We start from the raw sequence: 24973 nt of genomic DNA, 5'->3' as shown, positions 1-24973 counted from the left end.
GTAACATTTTTAAAAATAATTTTTAAAAATAAAAATGAAAAAAATGTTTAAGGAAAACCAAAATTGGGAGAGAATTGAGTCGTACTTTCATTGATAATAGGAGCCTATTTATATAGAGGATTACAAGACATACTATGTACAAGGAAAGATAATCGTACAATTAATCGGATATCTATGAATATCTCCGAGAATATTTCTAACTCATAACCCTATTACAACTAGGTCAAGTAACTTAGAGTTTGGGCCAGACACATATTCTGGATTTACTTGAACACTCCCCATTGTGTCGCCCAAACGTGGTGCTCCTCTCGTTACCTCATTAAAAACCTTGCCGAGTAAAAAAAACTGTGGGACAAAAATAACCTCGGTCGAAGGGGAAAAAGAGCACAACACACCCTTCACGTTTTGAGACCATACATGTAGACATCTCCCCCTGATGACTACTGTCATGGGAGTTCGGATAACTTCCGCAAATGATGCTACCAACATGTTTAGTGGAATTTAGGCAATGACTTAGTGAGCAATCCTGCCGCACTGTCCTCAAATTGAACCTAGTTCACTTTGATCTTGAGGAGAGTTTGTTGTTGCTGATTATCCTTGGTGTTGTCGCTTTTGATGTAGCCTTGCTTCATTTGTTCAAAACAAGCAACATTATCCTAAATGCTCGTAGGCTCATCTGTGGCAGACTTCAAACCACAATTTTTCGAACATGCGTAATTATGGATCCAATCCATATACATTCACGAACCACTTTGTGAAGAGCAATGATCTCTGCATTGTTCGAAGATATAGCGACTAGGGTCTGTTCTATAGACCTCCAAGATATCACGGTCTTTACCCATGGTGAACACTTAACCAGTTTGAGAATGACCTTTGTGTGGGTCAGAAAGATACCCAATATCATCAAAACCTTCCAAAACACATGTCGTTCTGGGATGGGGATAGAGGACGCAGGCCAGTGTTGGCGGCGTTCCTGGTGTGTGATGGGTCCGAATCGATTATCTCTCTGTAGGGATAGAACAAGCCCATATCAATCGTACATCTCAAGTACCGAAAGATATCTTTTACACCAATCCAATGGCGTCGCGTTGACGCAGAGCTATATCTAGCTAACAAGTTCATGGCAAATGAGATGTCCGGTCTTGTGCATTAAGCTAAGTACAATAATGCGCCTATTGTACTCAAGTAAGACACTTCTACCCCTAGCACATCTTCGTCATCATCCTTCAGACGAAGAGGATCATTTTCAGGATCAAGACTACGGACGATCATGGGGGTGCTTGAAGGTTTGACCTTGTCAAAATGCCTAAGCATCTATGAACACGATGCTCAAGTTCCAAACCGAGACATAATCGTGTTCTCCCAAAATCCTTCATCTCAAACTCGGATTTCAAGTGTTCAGCGGTTTCCCTTAACTCGTTAAGGGTTTCTAGTGAAGATCATATCCAACATGAACCACGATAGAATCTGAAACTTGTTATGGAAACGCGCGGGAATATCCCTTCCCAATCAAGTAGTCACTTTAGTGAGCGTTTCAATCTTATTGCAAACGCGCTCCGTGGTCTAGAGCCACTTGACTTGGGTAAATGAAGTCCACCATGAACCTTCATATATATTCCGCATCTAGATCCCCATAGAGATACGTAGTGACCACATTCGTAAGCTGCATGATCAGTTATTTGGAAACTACCAAACTGACAGGGTAGTGGAATGCAATGACATCCATTACGAGAGAATATATCTCATCGTAGTCGATTCCAGGGCGTTTTGTGAGAAGCCTTGCGGCATAAGGTGAGATTGCCATCTCTTTTTCTCATAACGCTTTCTAACGAAGACCCATTAGTCAATAGGTTTTATGTTAGGAGGTGTTGGCATCACTGGCTCAAAAACCTTCCTCTTCGTTAGAGAATCCAACTTAACATATGGATCGCATCTTTCCATTTAGGCCAAATTTCTCTACGTTGGCATTCATTCATCAACAGAGCGTGGTATTCGATATCATCGGACTCAACAAACTCATGCGCAACTACATCATCAATTATGATGAAGTTTCTATCCCACGTCTCATGTACACTAGTGTAATTTTCAAAGAGCTCTATATTCTCAGGAATAGGTTCTGACGTTGAGGCGTCCCCCAACGATAACCTTAATCCAGAAGATTCTCATGAGACGGATTTTGAGTGTCGATGATTAAAGGATTGGGTTGTGCCAAGGTATCATTCGAACCCACGGGCCTCCCATGCATCCTAGCTGGGGCCATGACCTGTAACGCCGGAGTGCCACTTTCTTTGGCATTCGGTGGCGCTACGTCCTCCCGTAGGGACGTCCATCCTTGCAGGCATGTTTGCAGCAGATATGTGTGATCTCGTCACTTTAGTGGGGATCGAGATGAGACATAGTGGGGACAGACCACGACAATTCCTGTCGTTCCTGCTGAACAGTCGTGTTCTTATCTCCCCCTAACGACGGGAAGACTGTCTCATCAAAGTGACAACCATCAAATCTAGCGGTAATGAGATCGCCTTGCAAGGGCATTAAGTGGCGGACGATTGTTGGAGTCTCAAATCCAACGTAGTTGCCCATTCGTCTGTAAGGACTTGTCATAGTGCGTTGTGGCAGCGCAATTGGCACATAAATGGCTCACTCAAATATGCGTAAGTATGAAATACTTGTACCCAGTCACTAGCTGTAACGCAAAGATACATTGAGCGGCGGTACGTCATAGACGAATTAGCATAGCTGCATGCGATATTGCATCACTCCAAGCGGATATAAGGAGATTGGTGTGCATTACCAATGTCCTGACTACCATCGTAGTCGTTTCCGCGAGACCATTTGGGTGTGTTCATGAGAATATGATGTCCAACATCAGTCCCATTGCAATATCCATCGAAAGTCTTCGATGTAAACTCTCTAGCATTGTCAAATCTAATTGACTGAATAGGATGATCCGGGGAGTGAGCCCGTTGTCATATGATATTTTCTAGGAGTGTAGTATAAGCAGCATTTACAAGTGGACAATGGCATAACACGTGACCAGTGTGTTTGCATGTCAACCAACATCATGAGATATTTAAACGTCTGCAGGTTGGTTGAACTAGTCCACAGAATCCCCACGGACTATATGTAGGAACATAATGAGTATTTTCATATCTTTTGCATAGGATGGTCTCAGTCCTAGTTTCCCTAAGGAACATGCTTTGTAAAACGAGCGAGAGGCTTTAAAAGCAACCAATGAGGATTTTGGTTGGGCCTGAGTGTCTGAAACGCTATTTGAAGCAAAATTGGTGATTGCCATGATGGACGCCATCCATAGTGTCATAGATAGGGATTGTGCCATCCCTAGGCTGGTGGTGGACCGCGGCGGCGCCAAAGGCAGCGGCGGCTGTCACATTTAGTCCAAGAGAATGGATGTCCGTGCTTCGTTTCACTCGAGAGAATGGATGTCCGTGCGAAGTCTTTAGTAGACGGATCATCATATCAGGACCAGGATGACCTATCCTGTCGTGACAAAGCCAATATGTGTCTAAATCCAAGAGATCTTCTCTCATGACTTTATTGGATTTAATAGCTCGAATAGTGACATAGAGTCCACTAGAGAGACACATAAACTTCTCTAAGATGCTCCTTTGTTCGCAATCATTAGAGGTATTGCAAAGGAACTTATTTATGTTCTCTACATGCGTTTTCGCATGGAATTCGTTGGCTATTCATAGGTGCGATTTGCCCTAAGAGCATAGAGAGTTTCTGTGATAATAATCAAGGTGTCATTTGGTAGGCGGAACTTGGGCTATTCCACGTCATTGAATTAATACTGATGGACCAGCCATCGTAGTCACAAAGTAATATGCTCATAATCAAAATGGAGTCATAATGAAAAGAACTCGAAATTTTATTCATAAGCCAACAGAGTACATCATTGTCTCTTAACCATTAGGAGAATCTAATCCAAATGCTAGCTAATGCAAAACAAAGGTAGTTGTTTAACTTCTTTCGGTAACTCCAAAATAAATATGACCAAGTGAGTAGAGAGATGTCGGTGGAGCAAAGCTCGCTTAAGTACCACTTATCTCAAAACCTTCCTAGACATCATACTTATTTTGGATGAGCCTATGTGAAGAAAAACTAAACCAATGGCATTTACTACAAAGTATATGGCAATTGTCTATTACATCTCTTGGAAAAATAAAGACTTAAACAGAATTGGCGATCTATTGATCCCAACAAGATTTGTAGTCTTCAACCCTTCACTCTAGATCATCTTCTTGATCTTCTTGTTCCACATAGTGAGCTTCTTTTGCTTCACAATATTCTTTGTAGGTCGGTGACAATTTCTTCACGAGCTCTACAAATGTGTGCTCAATGACCGGATACTCCACATCGAGAACATACATCTCTTTGCTCACACTCCATTGATTGAGGCGCTTTGAAAGCGTCATTTAGATGGCTCCTAGTGTTGGTGGCGCCACAAACATGGCCAGAGGCGTTGCCTCCCTCTCTATTTCCACGTTGACCTCTTCGGTTCCATGTTCGCCTATTTTGGCGGTTACCTTCCCAAGTAGAGCGATTATATGGACCAGAACGTCCAGAAGTATCCCTAAGATTAGGGTTTCGCCCTTGGCGCCCTTTCTTATGGGCACGACTATAATTGGATTCCGAATATGCTCTGTTTCCACGGATCTTGAATTATAGTTCTTCACAAGGATGTTGTCATACTTTTCAGCGACATTCATAGCTCCAATAAGCTCATGAAACCTTGTGACCCGTCCTGCAGTAACATCTATTCGATAGTTCTTAGCAACCATCAATGCAGAGACGGGGAAGGTAGAGAGAGTCTTCTCAATCAACATCGCATCTGTGATCTCTTTACCACAGAATTCCATTAAGGATTTAATGTGAAGTGCTTCCGAGTTGTAGTCAAGAACTGACTTGAAATCACAGAAGCGGAGGCTATGCCATCTCACTTCTAGGTCAGGAAGTAGGGGGTCACGAACGTTGCCAAATCTTTCTTCGAGTGAGACCCATAGCCTTCTGGGGTCTTCTTCATTCATACACTCATACTGGAGCGAATCATCCAGATGACGAGTCATTAGGATTATTTTTTTCGCCTTATTTGCCTCTAAGGCTGCTCTATTTGCTTCTAAAGCTTGAGATTGCTCAACAGTTAGCACGTCCTGGCTAGGCTCGAGAATCATATCCAGGATTCCATCGGCCTTGAGATGCTGGCGGACATCACTAACCCACCTGTGATATCCAGAGCCAGTTGTTCCCAATGGAGCAAATCCCAATTTGTTCAGGTTACTCATCCTGAAAGAGAACAAGAAAAAGGGTTAGTTTCGGAGCGAAAAAGCTACCACGAAAACATATAAAATTCCTGAGCGTAATTGTTTCCAAGAAATTAGGAATTTCTGAGCGTAATTACTTCCAAGAAATTCAATTCCAAGAGGTATTGGATTAGATCGAAACAATAACGTAAGTGGTCGATCATAAATTCTCTACAAACTCTAAGTTTGGAGATCTTAACAAGCTCCAAGCTTGGAGTAAGCACGAACCCCCACAGTTCGGCTTAATTAGGTCTCCCCTATGATGAAGAAAGGGGGGTAGAAGAATGGAGTTTGCAAGTCCCCGAGAAAAAGAAGGCAAAAGAAATAAAAACTTCAAAAATGGGAACTTTTAGTAAAAAATACCTCGAAATAGGTCGCCGGAAAATTTGACAGGAAAAAGTCGCCAGAAAGTTGACCAGAAAAGGTCAACCGGCATTAACCGGTGCTTACATGGCGGTGGGTCCGTGCTGACGTGGTAGTGGGTTCGGTTGCTGACGTGGCAGTGGGCCGCGTCAGTGGGCTTTTGGGCTTCTGAGTTGCCTTCTTCTCCTTTTTTTTTTTTTTTCTTCTGCCGATTTTTCTACAGGCCGGTTCAGCAGTTTTTAGACAGGTTTTTAGAGTCCTGTTTCCGGTTCCTGGATCCTGGGATAGAGGCGCTGTTGGTGGCAAAATTAGGTAGCAATCAGAGGTCCGGAAGGTGGTGAACCGGTGCAGGGATCCCTTTTTTCTTCCTGGAGGGTTGGTTTAATACTTCCAGTGGCCGGTTCGGTGGTTTTCCGGCCGGTTCTGGTTGTTCCGCCGCCGGTTCTAGAATCCTGGGATTGAGGGCTTCAAATTTAAGGTTTCAGGGTTAAGGCTTCGTGTTGATAACGTGTTTAAGGAAAACCAAAATTGGGAGAGAATTGAGTCGTACTTTCATTGATAATAGGGTTCTCTTTATATAGAGGATTACAAGACATAGAATTAGAGTTGTACAAGGAAAGATAATCATACAATTAATCGGATATCTATGAATATCTCTGAAAATATCTCTAACTCATAACCCTATTACAACTAGGTCAACTAACCTAGAGTTTGGGCCAGACACATATTCTGGATTTACTTGAACAAAAACGAGATTGTAGTTTTCAAAGTTTTAAAAAATGTAGATTCTGAAAAATGAAACCTAACAGAGCGCTACTAGGGCTAGGAGAGAGTCGCACCTGGGCCTGGCATCTCTACACCTTTATGCTTTCCCAATGGCAAGCTATTCCAGCATCATCTTCGATTACGTATCAATCGAGTACGGCTATGGTCGTCTCTTATCTTCCTCTGATTTTCTCGGAGCGACCGCGGATGGCGAATTGTGCCTCGCCGGCTTGGTTTTAGCAACCCTGTCAGCATCTGGTTGGAGGGCCTTAATTTCCTTTTGCGCTCTGCCAGAAGGAGATTCAGATCGAAGTGGGTCTATTGCGAACCAAACGCGGAATACTGAAGGCATCGCTTGATGTTTGGTGGCCGGGTCCAATCCGTGTGGTGAAGGCGGTGTGGGCTGGCTGATGTCGTTCGACAAGTGGCTCTTGAGTTGAGCGACATCTCATTTTTCCGACGAGTGCCTCCAGTGGTGTGGTTCGAATAAGGTGTAGTGGATTTAGAAGTGTGCTTACACGGTGGATCTCCAGCGCCTATTTTGATGCCCAATGAAGACTTGGTTGCCCAGAGGAAAACCGTATTGGTTTGGGAGTCTGATCTTTCTAGTGGCAGTCATTTCTCCGGTGGTCTGACGGCTCTGTGGTGCCGATGGTAGGCTGGGGAAACTGGTGAAGGTGGCTTAGGTGCCCAAAGAGATTCTCCATGGGCTTGGGCCTATGTTTTGGGTTTTGCAGGTTTTGCTTGGACTTTGGTTCCAAGGCCCACACATTTTTGGGCTCACATTTGGGATCCAGGAGGTTGTTGCTGGTTAATCTAGGCTCTAATTCAAACTTGGATTAGAGTCGCGGATTCATGATTCTTGTCCTCGATAGTTCAATCGCTAAAATCCAAGTTTTTGACACCATTGGCAGCCCTCGTTCTCTCGAGAGCCTCACCTTGCTCTGGTATTGGAAATTTTATTAGGGTGTATCTCCCTGGTTACGGTTATAGTACGTCGTGGTTACAGTTACTACTACAATTTCATTGCTGAATTGATATATGCAGTGCAATTCATGGCCTTTTGGCTTCTAGTTATGTTCGTCAGGCATTTAGTCATATTCTGGTTACTCTTTAAAATTAGATGTGCTTGTGCATCATGTCATATATTTTCATTGCTTTTTTTTTTTCTATGCATTTGCATTGCTCATTGTATCTTAGTTTTACTTAATATAGCTTATCGTCTAAAAAAAAAAGTTAAAAAAATGTATTCAATTGTTTAGTGCAAAAAAAAAATAGGGAAAATGACCAGTTACACAATTTTGGGGTTAATTAACCCCACTTACCCAAACACTCTAAGAGATTGCCCACTTACACAACAATTTTTATTTTTAAACCCCACTTACCCAAAACTCTAAGAGTTGGACCTGTTTTCTTCATATTTTTGGACCGTTTTGCCCTTTTCTAATTGTCAAAGCTGAAAATTGAAACAAAAAGAGATAGAGAGAGAAGCTCTGCCATTTTAGAGAGAGAGAGGAGCTGTGCAATTTCTGGAGACAGAGGAGCTCTGTGATTTCAAGTGAGAGAGAGAGAGAGGAGCTCTGCGATTTGGAGAAGAGAGAGAAACTGTGCGATTTTTAAAGAGAGGAGCTCTGCGATTTCTAAAGAGAGAGAGGAGCTGTGCTGTGATTATCACCGTAGACTGAGATCGAGCTGTTGTTTGTGCTCCTCTTTCATTGCGGTTTGATTCTTTTCTTCATCGATCTTTAATTTTTTGATTTTAGCTCGGTTTAATTTGTTTGGTTTGAATTTCTAGGTCTTGACATTGTGTTAGTTTTGAATTGCTTTGTTAACTTTGAACTGATTTTGGTGAATTTGAGCTTTGTGTTAAGTTTGAACTGGTTTTTTTCACTTTGATCTTCGTTTCGTTTTTTTTTTTTTTTTTTTTCTGTTTGTTCTGAAACAGCTAGATTTCATATTTTCTAGTTCTGACGAAATATTAGTTGTGTTCAGAGCAATTTGTTACTGTTTCTAAAGGGTTTTTTGTAGTTCTAACTATATTATTGAGGGGCAATAATTTGTCTTTATTGTTATAAAGTCTCTATATTTGTTGTTTACTGATATTTTACTTTTTGTTCAGAGCAATTTATTACATTTTCTGAAATGTGTTTGGTAGGTCTGACTACATTATTGGGGGCAATAATGTGTCGTAATTGTTATGAAGTCTCTATAATTGTGTTCAGTGATCTTTTCCTTTGTGTTTAGAGACTGCTTCCAATGTGTTTTGGTAGTTTTGACAATATTATTGGGGTGCAATAATCTGTTTATTGGGGGGCAATAATATCTTTGTTTTGTTATTTTTTGCAGGAATATGGGTGATCCTTTTGTTGTTAGGTGTATTTATTCTTGCGAAGAGGCCACCCAGGGGGCCTAGGGTGAAGCGGTTCAAGTCAAGTGGAGAGTGTGAAAAAAAGCCAATTCGTTGCGGCCGTTGTGGCAAAACGGGCACTCATAACCTGATTATTTGGGGACTTAAATTCACTAAGTATTGAATTTGAATACCTGTACTTTTGTAAACTAATTTAAAACCTTCTGACCATCTATAAAAAAAATTATTGGGGGGCAATAAACTTTTTATGACCCTCCAATAAACCTAATTATTTTGGGGAATGAATCTAGCAGCAATTTGTTGAAAAGACCTGTAATAAATTGAAGGCAACAGAAGCATATCGTATCATCCAAATCATTTCATTTCATCGTAATTGGAAAATAAGTTCCATACGAGAATGTACAATCCCTACTTTCGAAATCCCTAAGTTAAAATTCCTACAGTTAAGACATTATTGGGGGGCAATAATCTGTCTATTGCCCCTCAATAGACCACCCCAAAAATCACCAGTTTCTATTATTGACAGATTATTGTACTTTAATAAACTCAAAACAACATAAGACTTATCAAAACAGATTATTGTACTTTAATAAACTCAAAACAACATAAGATTTATCAAAACTCTAATTTCAGTGATTAATTAACCACAATTAAGAAATTATTGGGGGGCTATAATCTGTCTATTGCTCCCCAATAGACCACCAAAAAAACACTCAATTTTCAATCAATAACATATCAGTGGGCAAAGCAATGGTGGGCTTCTTCGAGGCAGTTGGAGTCGCAGAGAGCGTGGATGACGCTGCTGAGGTTGAGCGGGTCGGTGCGGTAGCCACAGAGGCGGAGGTGGTCGAGGAGGTGGAGGGCTTGGTCGACATTGCAGTGGCAGGTGCAGAAGAAGAAGATTGCGAGGACCTGATCGGCGGTGGGAGAAGAAAACGAAGGATCGGTGCGATTAGGTTTGTGGGCGGAGCCGGAGACGAGGCGGCGTCAAAGTCGGTGGTGAGAGAGAGAAGAGAGAGAGAGAGAGAGAGAGATCGAGGTGAAAGTGAGAGGAGAGAGGGCCGACGAGATCGTCCCTGTCAGTCGGTGCCAGAAGTCGTTCGCCATGGTGAACGAGTTGGGGGGAGGGGGAGGGGGAGAGAGAGAGAGATCCAGGTGTGTGTGAGAGAGAGAGAGAGAGAGAGAGTATGAGGCAATACTGTCAAACACTGTTGGATTGGGTAAATGGGGTTAAAAAACTCTTAGTGGAGTAAGTGGGCAATTTTTAGGCTAAAAATGGGTAAGTGGTCATGGCCCAAAATATATATATATATATATATATATATATATATATATATATTCCATATTTTCTAACTAGGAGAAGGAAAATGTGAAAATGTTAAATTATTGTTTTCAGTTTCTCTGAGTAAAAATTAAAAATATTTTTTATTTTTATTTTCCACATGTTTAGAAATGTTACCGAACACATTTTCACCTTATTTTAATTTTTTTAATTAAAAATACAGGCATAAAATTATTACCGAATGCCACCCCTTAGATTTGGTTAAACTTTGATAACACCACAGAAATACCTTTCAATAAATTAGATAATACAGGGACTATATATATGAAAGTTAAAGCAGTAAAAATTAATAAATTAATTTAAAAATATATTGTACAAAGTGACATTTTTTTTTTATTTTTTTTTATTGGACAAGTGAAACTTATATTTCTCGCATATTTTTTCCAATGAAAAGTCAATTTTAACATGTGAAAAATGTGTCAAATAATTAGTCTTGTATATGTAGTTGGTGTCAAGTATTTTCTTATAATATTTTTTTTATAAAGTTTATTACTACCCTACGGTTCCTTAACATTGACTCAATGGGGAAAGTCATTCGAAATTTTTTATGTAGTTATAATAACCACACAATTTTTTTTTTTTTTAGCGCAAAACGATCGACTATATTAATGAATCAATAAGAGTACATTAGATACAGAGGAGTTCCTCTAGAGATGTGGGAACAGAGCCACACCAAAACAAAACCAATCCAGTACCTAAAGCACACTTTGCCAACTTATGGGCTAAGACATTTGCTTCCCTAGCCACATGAGTAAAGAAACAATTCTGGAAACCAGAGAGAGTAAGAGATGTCGTCCACCACCCTACCAAACTCCGAAGTGTCTTCCTCCTCCGCTTGAATAGCATGGATCAACTGAAGACAATCGTAGTTATAATAACCACACAGTTGAACGTGGATGTTAGTTTAGTGTGCTCTGTATTCCTAGGTTTTTTTTGTCTCTTTATATGTCCATATATGCCAATACAGTTATCATGTGTAAAATTTTTACTTTAATTGATCATTTTCATTTTCACAACAGGGTCATTTTTTATGTTATCCTTATCAATTTCACTAAATAAAAATAAAAACAAAAATAAATAGGTTAGAAAATAAAAGAATGGTGGCTGGTCGACAGCCACAAGGGACCGATGAGTCAAATCTTATCGTGGAATTGTCAAGGTTTGGGACGTGTCTTGACAATCCAGAAATTAAGGGAGCTTACTCGCTCTCATTCACCGTCCGTTGTTTTCCTGTGCGAAACCAAACAATCAAGTTTTAAAGTTAACAATCTTAGGCGGCAACTAAGATTTTATAAGAGCCTTACTGTTGATCCAACTCTTACATTTGCTAGAGGTTTGGTGCTGTGGTAGAGCCCTGAGGTGGAGGTTGAGGTAATTTCTATGGATTGTAACTCAATCGATACTGTTATCAAATGTTCTAATATGAATGCCACTATCAGAGTCACTTTTGTTTATGGTCCATCCTATTAAGAAGAAATTTTTTTGCTTCTGGTCTTCTCTAGCAAGTACCTCCATCCCAGAGTCCATCCCCTGGATTTGCGTAGGGGATTTCAATGAGATTATTACAAATGATGAAAAAGAAGGGGGAATCCCTTGGCACTGAAATAAAGTCAGATTCTTGAAGAACTTCATGGACAAGATGGCTTTGTATGATATGAATTTCTCTAGCCAAAATTCACTTGGGAGAATAGACGAGAAGATACTGATGAGCTCATTCGTGAGCGCCTCGACAGTGCAATTGTAAATACCAGCTAGCTAAGCTCCTGGCTGGACTCTTTTGTGCTCCATGAGCCACTTATTGGTTCTGACCACTGTCCTTTAGTTGTTCACACTCAACCCCGCATGTCAAAGGGCCCGAAACCTTTTCGGTTTGAAGTTGCCTAGGCTGAGGACCCTGATTGTGCTGATATTATTGTTGCTTGCTGAAAATTTGATCCCAACATTAATCCCTTAATACTCTAGGAATCCAATTCGAACTCTTGTAGAAGAAGCCTGGTGTCTTAGAGTAGAACTAAGTACCCTAACAATAGATCAGTAATCGATGCCCTGAGTAAGGAGATGAGCAACATTCAAGACATGCCTATCTTTGCTAATTCTCGAATTAGGGAAAATGAGCTTATGAATGCTCTGAATGCTGCTTGGATTGGAAGAAAGCTTCTGGAAGCAAAGGTCCATAATAAGCTGGTTAATGGAGGGGGATGGAAACTCAAAGTTTTTTCACCTGTCTACCATACATAGAAGACAAAGAAACATAATCAACAGCATTTGTGTGGCTAGGGATGTCTAGATAAGTGATGAAAGTAAGATTCGTGAGGCCTTTACCAACTTCTTTAGGAATTTGTACACCTCTTCTGGACAGAGGGATTGGGGTAACACTCTCTAGAATATGGATTGTCTCATCACCCCTGAACAAAATCTTAGCCTCACAAGACTTTTTTCATTGGCTGAAATCCTTAAAGATACTAAGCAGTTGGGTACACTTAAGGCCCCCGGCCCCAATGGCTTCTCGGGTCTCTTCTACAGGAAGTACTAGGATACTGTTCATAAAAATATCAATCTTGTTGTTTCTTGTTTTTTTTTTTAATGGTGATCTTTCTGTAGACTGTATTAGCAAAACAAACATTGTTCTTATTCCAAAAGTTCCTCGATCACCCGGAGTCGGTGAACCAGTTCAGACCCATCAGCTTGCGTAATAACTCGATCAAGATCGTTTCCAAGCTTCTTGCAAATCGACTCAAGCCTATTTTACCCCTGATTATCTCAGAACATCCAAATGCATTTGTGCCAGGAAGACAAATTCAAGATAATATTATCCTAGCTTATGAGGCTTATCATTATTTGAAGCTGAAGAAGGCTAAATCCAATCATGAAGTTCCTTTGAAGTTAGACATGAACTTCCTTTGAAGTTCCTATGATCGGGTCGAGTGGGATTTCCTGGAGGCTTCCCTCTTGAAATTTGGTTTCAACTCAAGTTGGATGAAAATGGTAATGAATATTGTTACTGCTGTGTCTTTTTCCCTTGTGCTCAATGGAAAACAAGGTCATCCTTTTCGCCCCTCTCGTGGCTTAAGACAGGGGGACCCTCTGTCCCCCTACTTGTTTCTAATAATTGGTGAGGTGCTTTCTCGGAATATTAAAGCTGCAATCGACTCAAGTGAATTGCAAGGTCTGAAATTATGCACCAATTGTCCAGGCCTATCTCATCTTTTTTCGCCAATGATGCGTTGTTTTGTTATGAAAGCAACAAGGACCAACTTCCATGTTTTGAGTTCTATCATCGACTCCTACTGCCTAGGCTCAGGCCAATCTGTGAACTATGAAAAGTAATCTCTTTTCTTCTCAGCAAATACCCCACAGGATCTTCAAAGTGATCTAGCTACTGTCCTCCACATCCCAATAGCCTCTGAGCCGGGTGCTTTCCTTAGCCTCCCTACTCATTGGGGAAACTCCAAGAGGAAGGCTCTCTCTTATATCAGGGAAAGAGTGAATCAAAATCTGGAAGCATGGAAGGCCAATGTTTTATCCCAAGCAGGAAGAGAAGTGCTTATTGAGGCAGTGGCAATGGTTGTTCCAGCCTACCCCATGTCCATATTTCTTCTGCCAATGACTCTGTGCAAGGCGATCAACTCGGATATTTCAAATTTTTGGTGGGGTTATTCAAACTCAAAAGAGAAAGTCCATTGGAAGGCTTGGGATTCTCTCTGTAAGAGTAAGTTCGAAGGGGGTATTGGGTTCAAGGATCTTCACACTTACAACAAGGCTCTCCTTGCTAAACAATGTTGGAGATTGATAAACAAGCAGGAATCTTTGTGGAGAAGAATCTTGAGAGCAAGATATTTTGATAATTCAACTTTCTTGAAGGCAAAGAAAGGAGCTAGACCATCTTGGGTGTGGAACAACTTGTTGGCTGGAAGAGAAGCAATAGTGGATAATTCCCTCTTGCAGGTGAAAAATGGGAAAAGTATTGATGTTTGGAAGGATAGATGGGTGCCAAACCAGAATGGAGGCTTAATCAAGCCTACGGATACGTCCAATCGGTTTACTCCATTGTGCGTCTCTGAAGTGATTGATGAAAACAGAAACTGGAACATATCCCATCTCGAACCTTTTCTGGAGGATCAGGATATCAGGCTATCAAGGCCATACCTATTGGAGAGGAGAATGAGGAAGACATCATCATTTGGCCCCATACAAAAGGGGGAGTTTACTCTGTAAAGAGTGGTTACCAGAAGATGTTCTCCTCTAGAGTACATAAGACCAATGACAAACCTTCTTCATCTCACCGGATTAACAACAAATTCTGGAAACTAGTGTAGAGCAACTCCAACAGTTTCCCTATAATTTCTGTATAATAAGGAAGTAAAAGTTAAAGCTTTAGCATCTTTTTCTTCTCCAACTCCAATAGATTCCCTATTTTACAACAATCTCTAAAATCTCCATATTCTTCCTTAAAATTTTAGAGATTGCTGTAAATATAGGGAATTTGGTTTTCTCTTTCCTCACTTTCCCTAAAATAGGGAAAGTTATAGGGAATCTGTTGGAGCAAAAGAGACTCTTTTTTCCCTAAAGTGGAGAAAAATCAAAATATGGGGAAGCTGTTGGAGTTGCTCTAACACAAGAACCATCCCAAAAATCTCCAATTTTCTCTAGAGAGCCTTATCTAATGCCCTTCCAACTAGCTGGAATGCCTACAAAAGAAAGATCACCCTAAGTCTGATGTGTTCCATATGTGGTGAGTTCCCAGAAACTATTTAGCATTGTCTTCTACTCTGCCCCTGGACTTCGGTTGTATGGTTGGCAGTTCTCTGGGTATGTTTCAGAGAAGCAAAGGATCACTACTCTAGAAGCTTGGCTGCTAGCAATCTAGAACAGTTCAGGCCTACTAGCAAAGGATCGAGACGAGTTCTTCTCTTATATGGGCTTCCACCTGTGGGAAATATGGAAGCATAGATGTGAGGTGGTTATGAAAAATGGTAGTCCTAACCCAGTTGTGGCTATTGAAAATATTAAACGCAGTTTCTCTGAATGGTTTGATGCTTCAAGGTGGGCTGATGAGCAGGAAGTGACGGTCTCTGCCCTTAATCCTCCTGCAACCTGGTACCTCCCATCCCTCCTTTCGTGAAAGTGAATGTTGATGGTGCTTGGGATGAAGGTTCACATAACAGTGGAATAAGAGTGGTTATTAGGAATCACCAGGGCTTCTCCCTTACAGGGACCAGCATCCACGACTCCCACAATTCAGCCGTTGAGTTTGAGGTCGATGCTGTAGTGAAGGGTCTCTAGCTTGTGGCTCATTTAAAGCTTCAAAGAATTATTGTTGAAGGCTGATGCTGTAGTGAAAGGTCTCCAGACCGAATGATTAACAAAGTGGCCCATTTAATGCCGCTTTTCAACGGGATCAAATAGAATTGGATCGCTCGTGAAGCAAACCGTGTTGCTGATGCAGCGACAAAGCTTGCAAAAATGAGGTTATGCTCTCAAGAATGGGCCAATAGGCCTCCAACCTCTCTGCTCTCAATCTTGAGCAATGATGGTCTCCCGGGTCCTCCATGACCCACAGTGGCGTATCCACTTGAGAGATTGGTTAGGCTATAGCCCAACCCAAAATTTTTTCGAGGATATATATACTACATGTCTAACCTTTCCTTAGACTCTAGTTTGGTTCGGCTGACAAAGTGTTTATCCTATTCTTATACCGACTGGTTCTAGTCTCAGTAAAGGCAATAATTTGTTCTTTCCCTAGTTTCTTCTTCTCCTTTTTGACTCTTGGTTCTTTTGTTCATGTTTTTTTTACCCATTTTTTCTCCCTTTTTCTCTGTTTTTTTCTTCTTTTGTTACAACATTATTCATTAGTATTTCTTAAAAATTTCTTAAGTTTTTTTTTTCTCTTTCCCCATTTTCTTCTCCCTTTATTTCTTTAGTTACAATATTTTATATTAATTAATATTTCTTTAAAATTTAGTTCTAAAATTCTAGGAAGCATTATTAACACAAAAAAAAAAAAAAAAATTATAAGTAGGTATTAGATTAGTCCACCCAAAATGTGATCCGGGATCCGCCACTGATCACCCAGCTTTTGATGCTTTGCTTTATTTTCCTGCTTTTAGTTATCTTACTTGGTCCTTAAGTTTGTAGTTTGTTGTTGTTCTTGGCCTTTTGACCTTCTGTTGTTCGGCTTTTTCTGCCCTTGTGGCTTAATGAGGTTCTTTCAGACCAAAATAAAATAAAAGAGAAAGAAGAGACACAAAACGCGTACGAGGCACATGTCCGTGTATTGAGCTTCCTTGACAAGCTAGGCGCCAAGAGACGGTCTAGTGTCACAGCACCAACAACGACTGAGTGACTGACCAACTCCGGCGCCCTCTAATGGAATGGCCGCCGTTCCCCCATATTTCCGAGTCTCTCTCTTTCTTCCTTACTTCGCTCAACAACAAAATTCTCGATCTCTTTTCTTCTTCTTCTTTTTATCTGACTTTGTTTGACTTCATTGCACTCCACACAGGAAGCCAGTGTTTCCGGAGAGCAGTTCTCAGTGCATGGATGAAGACGACGTCGTCTTGAGTACTCCTCCAATCTCCCGGACTCCGAAATCGGAGAAAGGGAAGGAGGTTTGTTCATTCTGTTCGTCTTTAGTTGATCAAGTTACAGTTCTGATTAATATTTCAATTGGGGCTTTCAGCAATATTGTTTAGCTAGGTTTTCGCTTTAGGATAGTGGACGATGTTATGCTAGCTATGCAAATGAGATGGATGGTTTGGCTTCTCAAATCTTCTTTAATTATTCGTCGCAAACCCTATGAGAGTAAGAGTGAGTTGAATATTTCTTAAAGCGGTTTTGGTTCTTGTCCCCCTCTCTCATCTCATACTTTATTTTCTTTTTATTAATAAAATAAAATAGGGACGGGCGGTGGCTTCTTGCTTGTGATGACCCCTTTTCTTATAAGATTGTGGGTGGGTGCTAGTCACCCAAAATCGGCTATCGCAGAGGAACTAATATCGCCTAATCCTCTATTTAATTTATCACAAAAAAAAAAAAAAAAAAAGTTAGAATATGCGAGTGACATTTGATCGAGAGACAAATTGTGCAACCCCCGGATGTAGGCAAATTGTCTGACATTGTCAAGAATGCTGTTTGTATATACTTGTTCTTCTGGGGATTCAAGACAAAGTCAATAATGATTTAACTGTCTTTATATATATACTCTGTATTTTCTTCCAAGCTTTGCTATTGGTAAGGAAGCAAAGAACAAGCATTTATTTGATGCTTTCCTATTCCGTTAAGTATGGTTCTAATGCATGTTGAGGAGGTTAATTTTCATGTTCTGCTTCTCTGTTTATAGTTACCTGTCCTTTTCATTTTCTTTTTCTGGTCAGTTTTCTCTTTCAATAGTATTTTCAAAATTATCAATTGCACATTTGCACCCAAACATTACTGTGTTCTCAAATAGTACTATAATGACACTTAAGAAACACTAACCGTATCTGTTATAAAAGTATACAATTTGATTAGGAAAGTGTCATTTCTGTTATCTTTTTTTTGTTTTTGGTTTGGAACCCCGTCAAGCTGGGAGACTCATTCTCACGCCCATGTTATTGTTTATTGAAGAATCTTTTGAAAGAAGTGAATTGTTTGGATGTTTTTGATAATTTTCATAGTATTGATGACTTTCCTACTTTTTCCTTACAGGATTTCCTAAATAGCTTAGATATTGTACACATGTGATATTATTTAATTTTTGTTAGGTTATTGTACCTGATGGTATTCACATCGAAGATTCTGATACTGCGGTGTTTATTGATGAGAAAGTTGACAGAAGTATCAAAGGGAAGGCAATAAATTACTCTTCCGATGAGTTCCCTGATCGTAAAGCTAAGGTTTGTGGTTACTTCACACTCCTTTTGTTATGAAATGTTGGTTAAATATACTTTAGCATATTAACTTTATATTGTTACCCATACTTTCAGGGAGCTGTCGCCAATAACTTTGCTGGTTCTTCTGGTAAGAGTTTAGCCTCAGCATCAGATAACATTAACTATGCTGATCTGTTTTTGGATGATGGTATCGATGTTGATGAGTATGCCCGTTTGCTATCCCATTTTGATAATGCGGATATTTCTCCTGGAATAGAAGCACCTATGCCACCTATCCCCTGGTTGTTTGGTCCTGTTAAAAGTGATATAAAGTCAGTTTCTGGAAGTAGTTCTGATACAAATTATCGAGCTGCTAAGAGTTTTGCGTCACTCTCGCATAATGTAATTGACTTAGCTGGTCCCAGTTCTGATGCATCTAGTTCCAATGATGACTATTCTGGTCTTTATTTGGAAGCGTCCATAGATATCGATGAGTATGCTGAAATGCTAGCCCATTTTGACAAAATGGATATTCCTCCTGGAATAGAAGCACCTATCCCACATTTTCTGTCATTGTCAGATCCTTCTAAGAGCAATATAAATGCAGTTCCTGGAAGTAGTTCAAGCTTGGAGGCCCAAATGAATGTTTTTAGTCCTGCTCTTGGGCTATCATCATCTTGGAAACTTCCACAAGCTTCCAGCAGTAAAACAAAACAATCTTATCTGCAACACCAAGGGAGGGCTTCTAATATTCCAGTTGGAGTAGAATTATCAAAATTGCATACACAAACTCAAACCAATGATGTCCCTGCAAAGCAAGTTTCTAGCATGGAGACAGATGAAACTATTAGGAAGTTCAAGGATTTCAAACAATTTGATACAGTTGCAGAGCACTCAGACCATCACTATACTAACAAGAGTAGTTCTACCATGCAGGTGAGTTAGATGATGTATTGCATTTGCACGCTTCTTTATCTTATACTATTTTGATCTTACTCCTTTTATTGATTCAGAAAAATTGGGCAAAGAGAATTCAGGAAGAGTGGAAAATCCTGGAGAAAGATTTGCCTGGTGAGCCCTTATGCATTATTTTTGATGTCATGTTAGTGAGGGTTTTCCTTTCACCTAGTTTTCTTATCTCATCTTTTGAAATTCACTTTGATGATGCTCATGAGTATTTTGCTTGTCACAAAAATGTTGAAATGACAATGTGTAAATAGATGTAGGGTTGCTGTTGGTACAACTGAAACTTTGTTGCACTACCTTCTGATCTACCCAACTATGCATAACATAATTCACTTCGTCTTTGAACCCTTAACCTTCCTTTCTTAACATATTGGCAGATACAATATTTGTTAGAGTTTATGAGACAAGGATGGATCTTTTGAGAGCTGTTATTGTTGGAGCCAAGGGTACCCCCTACCATGATGGTCTCTTTTTCTTTGATGTTTCATTTCCAAGTGACTATCCCAATGTACCCCCGGTATGTGATTCATGTTTGTCTCACATTGATTTATATCTGCTTACTTCATCAGTCTGATTTAGGACTTGGTAATGCCAGCATGTCCACTACCACTCTGGTGGCCTTCGACTAAATCCAAATTTGTATGATTGTGGAAAAGTATGCCTCAGCCTTCTCAACACCTGGTCTGGGGGCAAGCAAGAGATGTGGATCCCTGGTAAGTCAACGATGCTTCAGGTTTTGGTCTCTATACAAGGGCTGATCTTGAATACAGAGCCCTACTTCAATGAGCCTGGATGGGCACCTATGAAGGGTACACCAGGCGGTGAAATGGCATCGAAGAAGTACAATGAGGACACGTTAATCCTATCTCTAAGGACAATGGTGTACACAATGAAGCGGCCTCCAAAGGTACAATTTGATATCCTCTTTCTATTTTTTCTTCAAACTATTGCTCGGGCAGTTTTCTGCAGTATAAGAGCAATGCAATTTTTTAAATTCAGGTAACTGTAGCTTGTTTTCTAATAACGTTCTACTGGCTAGTACATCAAGTAAACTGGTTGAGAACTTTTTGAAATTCATAACAGTCAAAACATGAAAAATTTTGAAATGGAAATCATTTTTGCTTTCTTGACAATCATTTCCGTACTAAAGTTTTCAGAGTCATATGAGAGTGTTATCAAGTGATGTTTAACGGAATAAGAGAGTAGGAATTGCAAATTCATGATACAAAACCAAGTGACGGTAAATGATGTAGTGAACTCGAGAGTCAATTATTCAAATAAACTAGAATATAGATTATCGGAATAACAGAGTAGGAATTGCAAATTCATGATACAAAACCAGGTGACAGTAATTTCTTGAAATGATGTAGTGAACTCGAGAGTCAATTAGTCAAGGAAACTAGAATATAGTTGTCTAATGTGGGATGTTAAAATTTGTTGCTTTGTATATGGAAATTTGACTGGGAAGCTAGATATCAGATATCATTTATGACTTATGAGCACACAATAATATATGGTGAATGCCATGCTTATATCAGTTTTGTCAATTTGTGAGTGCAATATAATTTTCTCAGCTATAACTGTGTATTTGGATGCAGTATTTTGAGCACTTTGTTCTCGGGCATTTCCGCAATCATGCTCATGATATTCTTGTAGCATGCAAGGCATATATGGATGGAGCTGAAGTGGGGTGTTTAGTCAAAGGTTCGGTTCAGGGCGTTGATGGTAATAAGAGCTGCTCGCAGGTGTTTCAGAATTCTCTGGCTAGGTTTTTGCCTACTCTAGTCAAAGAGTTGACACAAATAGGTGCCAAGGACTGTGAGAAATTTGCAACAGTTGAGAATTAGCAGATTGGTAGCATGCCTCAGGCTGTTACACCAACACAGGTTTCATGGTGGAAGAAACAGTTATAAACTCCGAGTTGAAAATGTCATCGATCGTCATTCCAAGTTAAAGTAATGGCATACCCAATGAGGTTTTTGTATACGCATGCCATTATGGATGGACTGATTAGTTAACTCTCCTCATGTAGTGTTCGAATCTTTTTGATGCAGTTCTAAAACCAGCAACTTTGGCCAGAATTTTATGAGTCGAGTCTTTGAAAAGCGTAAAACTCGGTTGATAACTGATAATGTTTAATTGTCTTTTGATCTGGAATTATGGGAATGATTCTCTGCTAGAGTGCTCCCACCCTGCCATTAGCTCATGAGCTCATGACTATGTTCGGTACGGCTTAATTAACAAAAAATTAAAAGAAAATAAAAACTGAGAATGCTATCTAAAATTAAAACTTAAACCCTGTCCAGTAACTACCATTACTAGCGTTACCTATCCATTCCTTGCTCTCTGCCTTTTTGGGGTTGTGAGTTTTTTCTACCTCGGCCCCCTTCTTCATCTCTTTACCTCGTCCCCTTGTGTAAGGATAGAGAGACACCGTTTACTGTAAGCAATTTATTAGCTTGTCAACCATTAGTTGGGTAAATTTAAGCATGAGTGCATGACTATCAATGAATTAAAAAACGCGCCTTAAGGCGCGCCTGAGGCTTAAAAAGCGGAAATCAGCTCCTAAATTGAGTGGGTTTCGACGATAAGGCGACGAGGCTTCTGAGGCGGTGACCAAGGCGTCCAAGGCGTGAAAGGCAACGCGTGAGGCGCCCAAGGCGTACGCGCAGCGTTTTTTTTTTTTTTTGGGTCTTTTTCTGGGAAGACGCCGTTTTTGGTTTTTGAGGTTTAAAGTCGCGACATTGAGCAGAGGACGTCGTTCGACTCTCCATTTCAGCCTTCGCACTTCCAAAGTTCCAAAAGGCAACAAGCTTATGCAAATCTCTTAGAACCCATTAGCTTTCTCAAGGATTTGGCTGTAAAGGAGACTATTTTCGCACTTGGAGTTCGATTTGCAGACTTCGAGTTCGATTATTGGAGTTTGAAGACTTCGAGTTCGATTATTGGAGTTCGATTCGCAGACTTCGAGTTGGAATATGCCGAGTATAGTTTACACTGTCCTAAAATATTGTCAAAGATGCATCTTTAGGTTTCTCGAATTAGCAGTTCTGTTGGGTTCCCGGGCTCTCTTGCTCCCAGGTTATGGTTAGTTCCAATTTTCCTCTCCTTCTATTTCTATAATGAATTAATGAGTGCTACTTCAGTTATTGTGAATGCGTTTCTTGAATCAGATGGCGGTGGGTATTGTGAATTTGTGATGTCGGGGATACTCATGTTCTGATTCAATCTGTTTTCTGTCCTGTCCTTTACTACTTTTAGCAACCAATCATACATGCATGGAAATTGGTTTGGTTCGGTACTAATTAAAGTCGAGTATTATTTTCTCTGTAGATGTGTAAAAGCGGCAAATTTGATTCATCATCTTGATTATCCTTCATTCCTTCTGCAATTGTGAATTAGAATATTGTAGAATCCATCTCAATGGATATAGCAGTTACATTCAAGCCAGTAGCTAAGTTCAGGCCAAAATAGAGACCCCATAATTCTGCATTAATAACTTGGCCAGCAGGTTAGCAGCAGACCTGCCACGAATGATACCACCAGGGCACCAGGCCCAACTTTAGTGAGCTAGAAGAACGATTATCACTTAAGTTCAGGTTACTAGTATAACAGGAAGCTTTTGTGTGAAGGCGAGCAATAAGCTAATCACTGAAGTTCTGGTTACCAGTTCGTTTAAGCCAATCACTGAATGGTGATGATGTATTACTTGTACTGTGTTTCATCTTTACTTAATAATCTTGACATATTCTTGGTGGTTTATCCCTATTAAGTACTGAAATGCTATGTGTAGTGCATGCACAATGAGTTATAGTACTGGTAGAACAACAAAGAAAAATCATGCTTGAAGAGGGACAAATAATGACATATATATATGGATCAAATCATGCTTGGAGAGGGACAAATAATGACATATATATGGATCGTTTATACGTAAGGCTTACGCCTTACGCCTCAAGGCGAACGCCTTACTGAGGCTCTCCCCAAAACGCCTCGGCCTACGCCTCAGCGTTTTAAAACATTGATGACTATTAATATAGCCCCAATTAATTAACTTGGGTCTAGGCCCAGTTTAATCATGAGGTGACCTCAATTTTTTTTTTTTGGTTACAAAAGGAGCCCACAGAGGCCCAAAAACGAAAGAAAAGAAAAGCTAACTAAGGAGCAACAGTAATCCCAGTTCTTCTAGGTCTAGAAACACCAGCTAAGTCATCCAATAAAGTATTCACAGCATGAGTAGGAGGATCCTCAAAGATGATGAGACCAGGAGCATGCTCAATACTCCTTTTGGCTAGAGCATCAGCTGTCATGTTGCACTCTCTAAAAATATGGCTAATTCTAGAATTGTCCAAGGTAGATATGAAATGATGACAACCCTCCACAAGAGATCCAAGAGGGTGCAAAGATAGATCAGATCTTTGCAAGAGATTAATAAGGATGGCAGAATCAGACTCAATTTCCATATTGGAGATGAGTAGATTTCTAGCAGTTTTGAGACCATAGTATAGCCCCCAAGCTTCAGCATCAAGGATAGCACCAGTACCAAGGCTAATTTGGAAGCCAGTAATCCAATGGCCAAGATGGTCTCTAATAACACCACCGGCACCAATTGAACCAGAAGAAGCAATTCTTGTGCCATCAACATTGAGCTTATAATAACCTGCAGGAGGCCTTGTCCAAGAGAACAAACTAAAATCACAAGTAGTGGACACTTTAGCCTTGAAAGCAGCAATTCTCCACTCATCAACAGAGTCAAGTATAACTTTCCCAGGATTAATAGGGAGAGCAAAGGTTGGGTCAAAAATCTGCTTGTTCCTCCATTTCCAAATAAACCAACAGACACCAACAAAGAGATTACACCATTTGATGCCTTTATGAGTTAGAGACTTACAGTGCAGTTGAGCAGTGATCCAACCATGCCAGTCGAGGGCAAAGGAGGCGATGATGGATCCGGGTTTAGGAATAGCAGACCAAATATGTCTAGATCTAGAGCAGTCTCTGAACAGGTGGAGGAGAGTCTCATCAGCAGAGTTACAAATAGAACATGTACTACTGTTGGTGAAGCCACGCCTGGCTCTTTGAACATTAGTCAACAATTTTTTGTGAAGAAACACCCAAAGAAAAGTCTTTTGTTTAGGAGGGATATCAAGGTTCCAAATGATTTTCCAATGAGGGTTAACAGGGTTTGAGAAGTCAAAAATAGAATTGTATGCAGACTTGACAGTAAAACAACCATTAGAGGTAGCCGCCGAGATTTTAATATCATCACCACATCCCTCAAAACCAGTTGGGGTATTTATAGCCAAGTCTACCAGGTGAGTGGGGATAACAGAAGAGAGCATCTCAATATTCCAACCAAAATCATCCCAGAAATCAGAAACCGTGGCATCATTGTGAATAACAGCACGAGGGAGAGCATGAGCAATCAGAGCATTAGGGATTAGCCAAGAATCATACCAGAATTTAATGGTTTTGCCATCACCTACACACCATTTGAGGCCTTTTCTAAGCAGCTCGGCCCCATGAGAAATATTTCTCCAGGTACTAGAGCAATCCAGAGGAGGCTTGTAATTATTATCAGTTAAACAACCATTCAGCAGATATTTTTCTTTATAGATGGAAGCCCAAAGACCAGCGTCAGCCTGCCAAATTCTCCAACTGGCTTTTGCAAGCATAACTTTATTCATTTCAAAGGTTTTCTTGATACCAAGGCCTCCAAGCTGTTTAGGTTGACAGATAGTATCCCAGCTGACTAAGTGAACTTTTTTTTTTATCATTAGTGTCACCCTATAGGAAGTCTCTATTGAGCTTATCCAATTTGTCACAAAGGCTGACAGGTAATCTAGCACTCTAGCAGTCTGCATAGCATAAATTGGGATGGCAGAAGAAACTGACTGGATAAGAGTGAGTCTGCCAGCCATACTCAAAACCTTGCTTTTCCAACTAGAAAGCCTGCTTTGAGCCTTATCAAAAATTCCAGCATAAGTATGCTTAT

At 40.3% G+C, this 24973-nt stretch overlaps 1 protein-coding gene across 1 annotated transcript; it reads left to right on the top strand.

Moving 5' to 3' along the window:
- The first annotated feature begins 16384 nt into the window (after positions 1–16384).
- On the top strand, positions 16385–21135 carry LOC133727947 (probable ubiquitin-conjugating enzyme E2 26). The gene is made up of 8 exons (XM_062155364.1): positions 16385–16560; positions 16665–16770; positions 17905–18036; positions 18127–18948; positions 19026–19083; positions 19356–19495; positions 19574–19885; positions 20577–21135. Exons 1-8 carry the CDS (start codon positions 16529–16531, stop codon positions 20823–20825), a joined length of 1851 nt encoding a protein of 616 aa, XP_062011348.1. The 5' UTR covers positions 16385–16528; the 3' UTR covers positions 20826–21135.
- Positions 21136–24973: the final 3838 nt, after the last annotated feature.

The sequence above is a fragment of the Rosa rugosa genome, chromosome 2 (genome assembly GCF_958449725.1).
Source record: "Rosa rugosa chromosome 2, drRosRugo1.1, whole genome shotgun sequence".
In the NCBI taxonomy this organism is placed as follows: Eukaryota; Viridiplantae; Streptophyta; class Magnoliopsida; order Rosales; family Rosaceae; genus Rosa; species Rosa rugosa.
The sequence above is the reverse complement of the archived record's forward strand: the minus strand, read 5'-3'. Positions and strand labels throughout refer to the sequence as shown.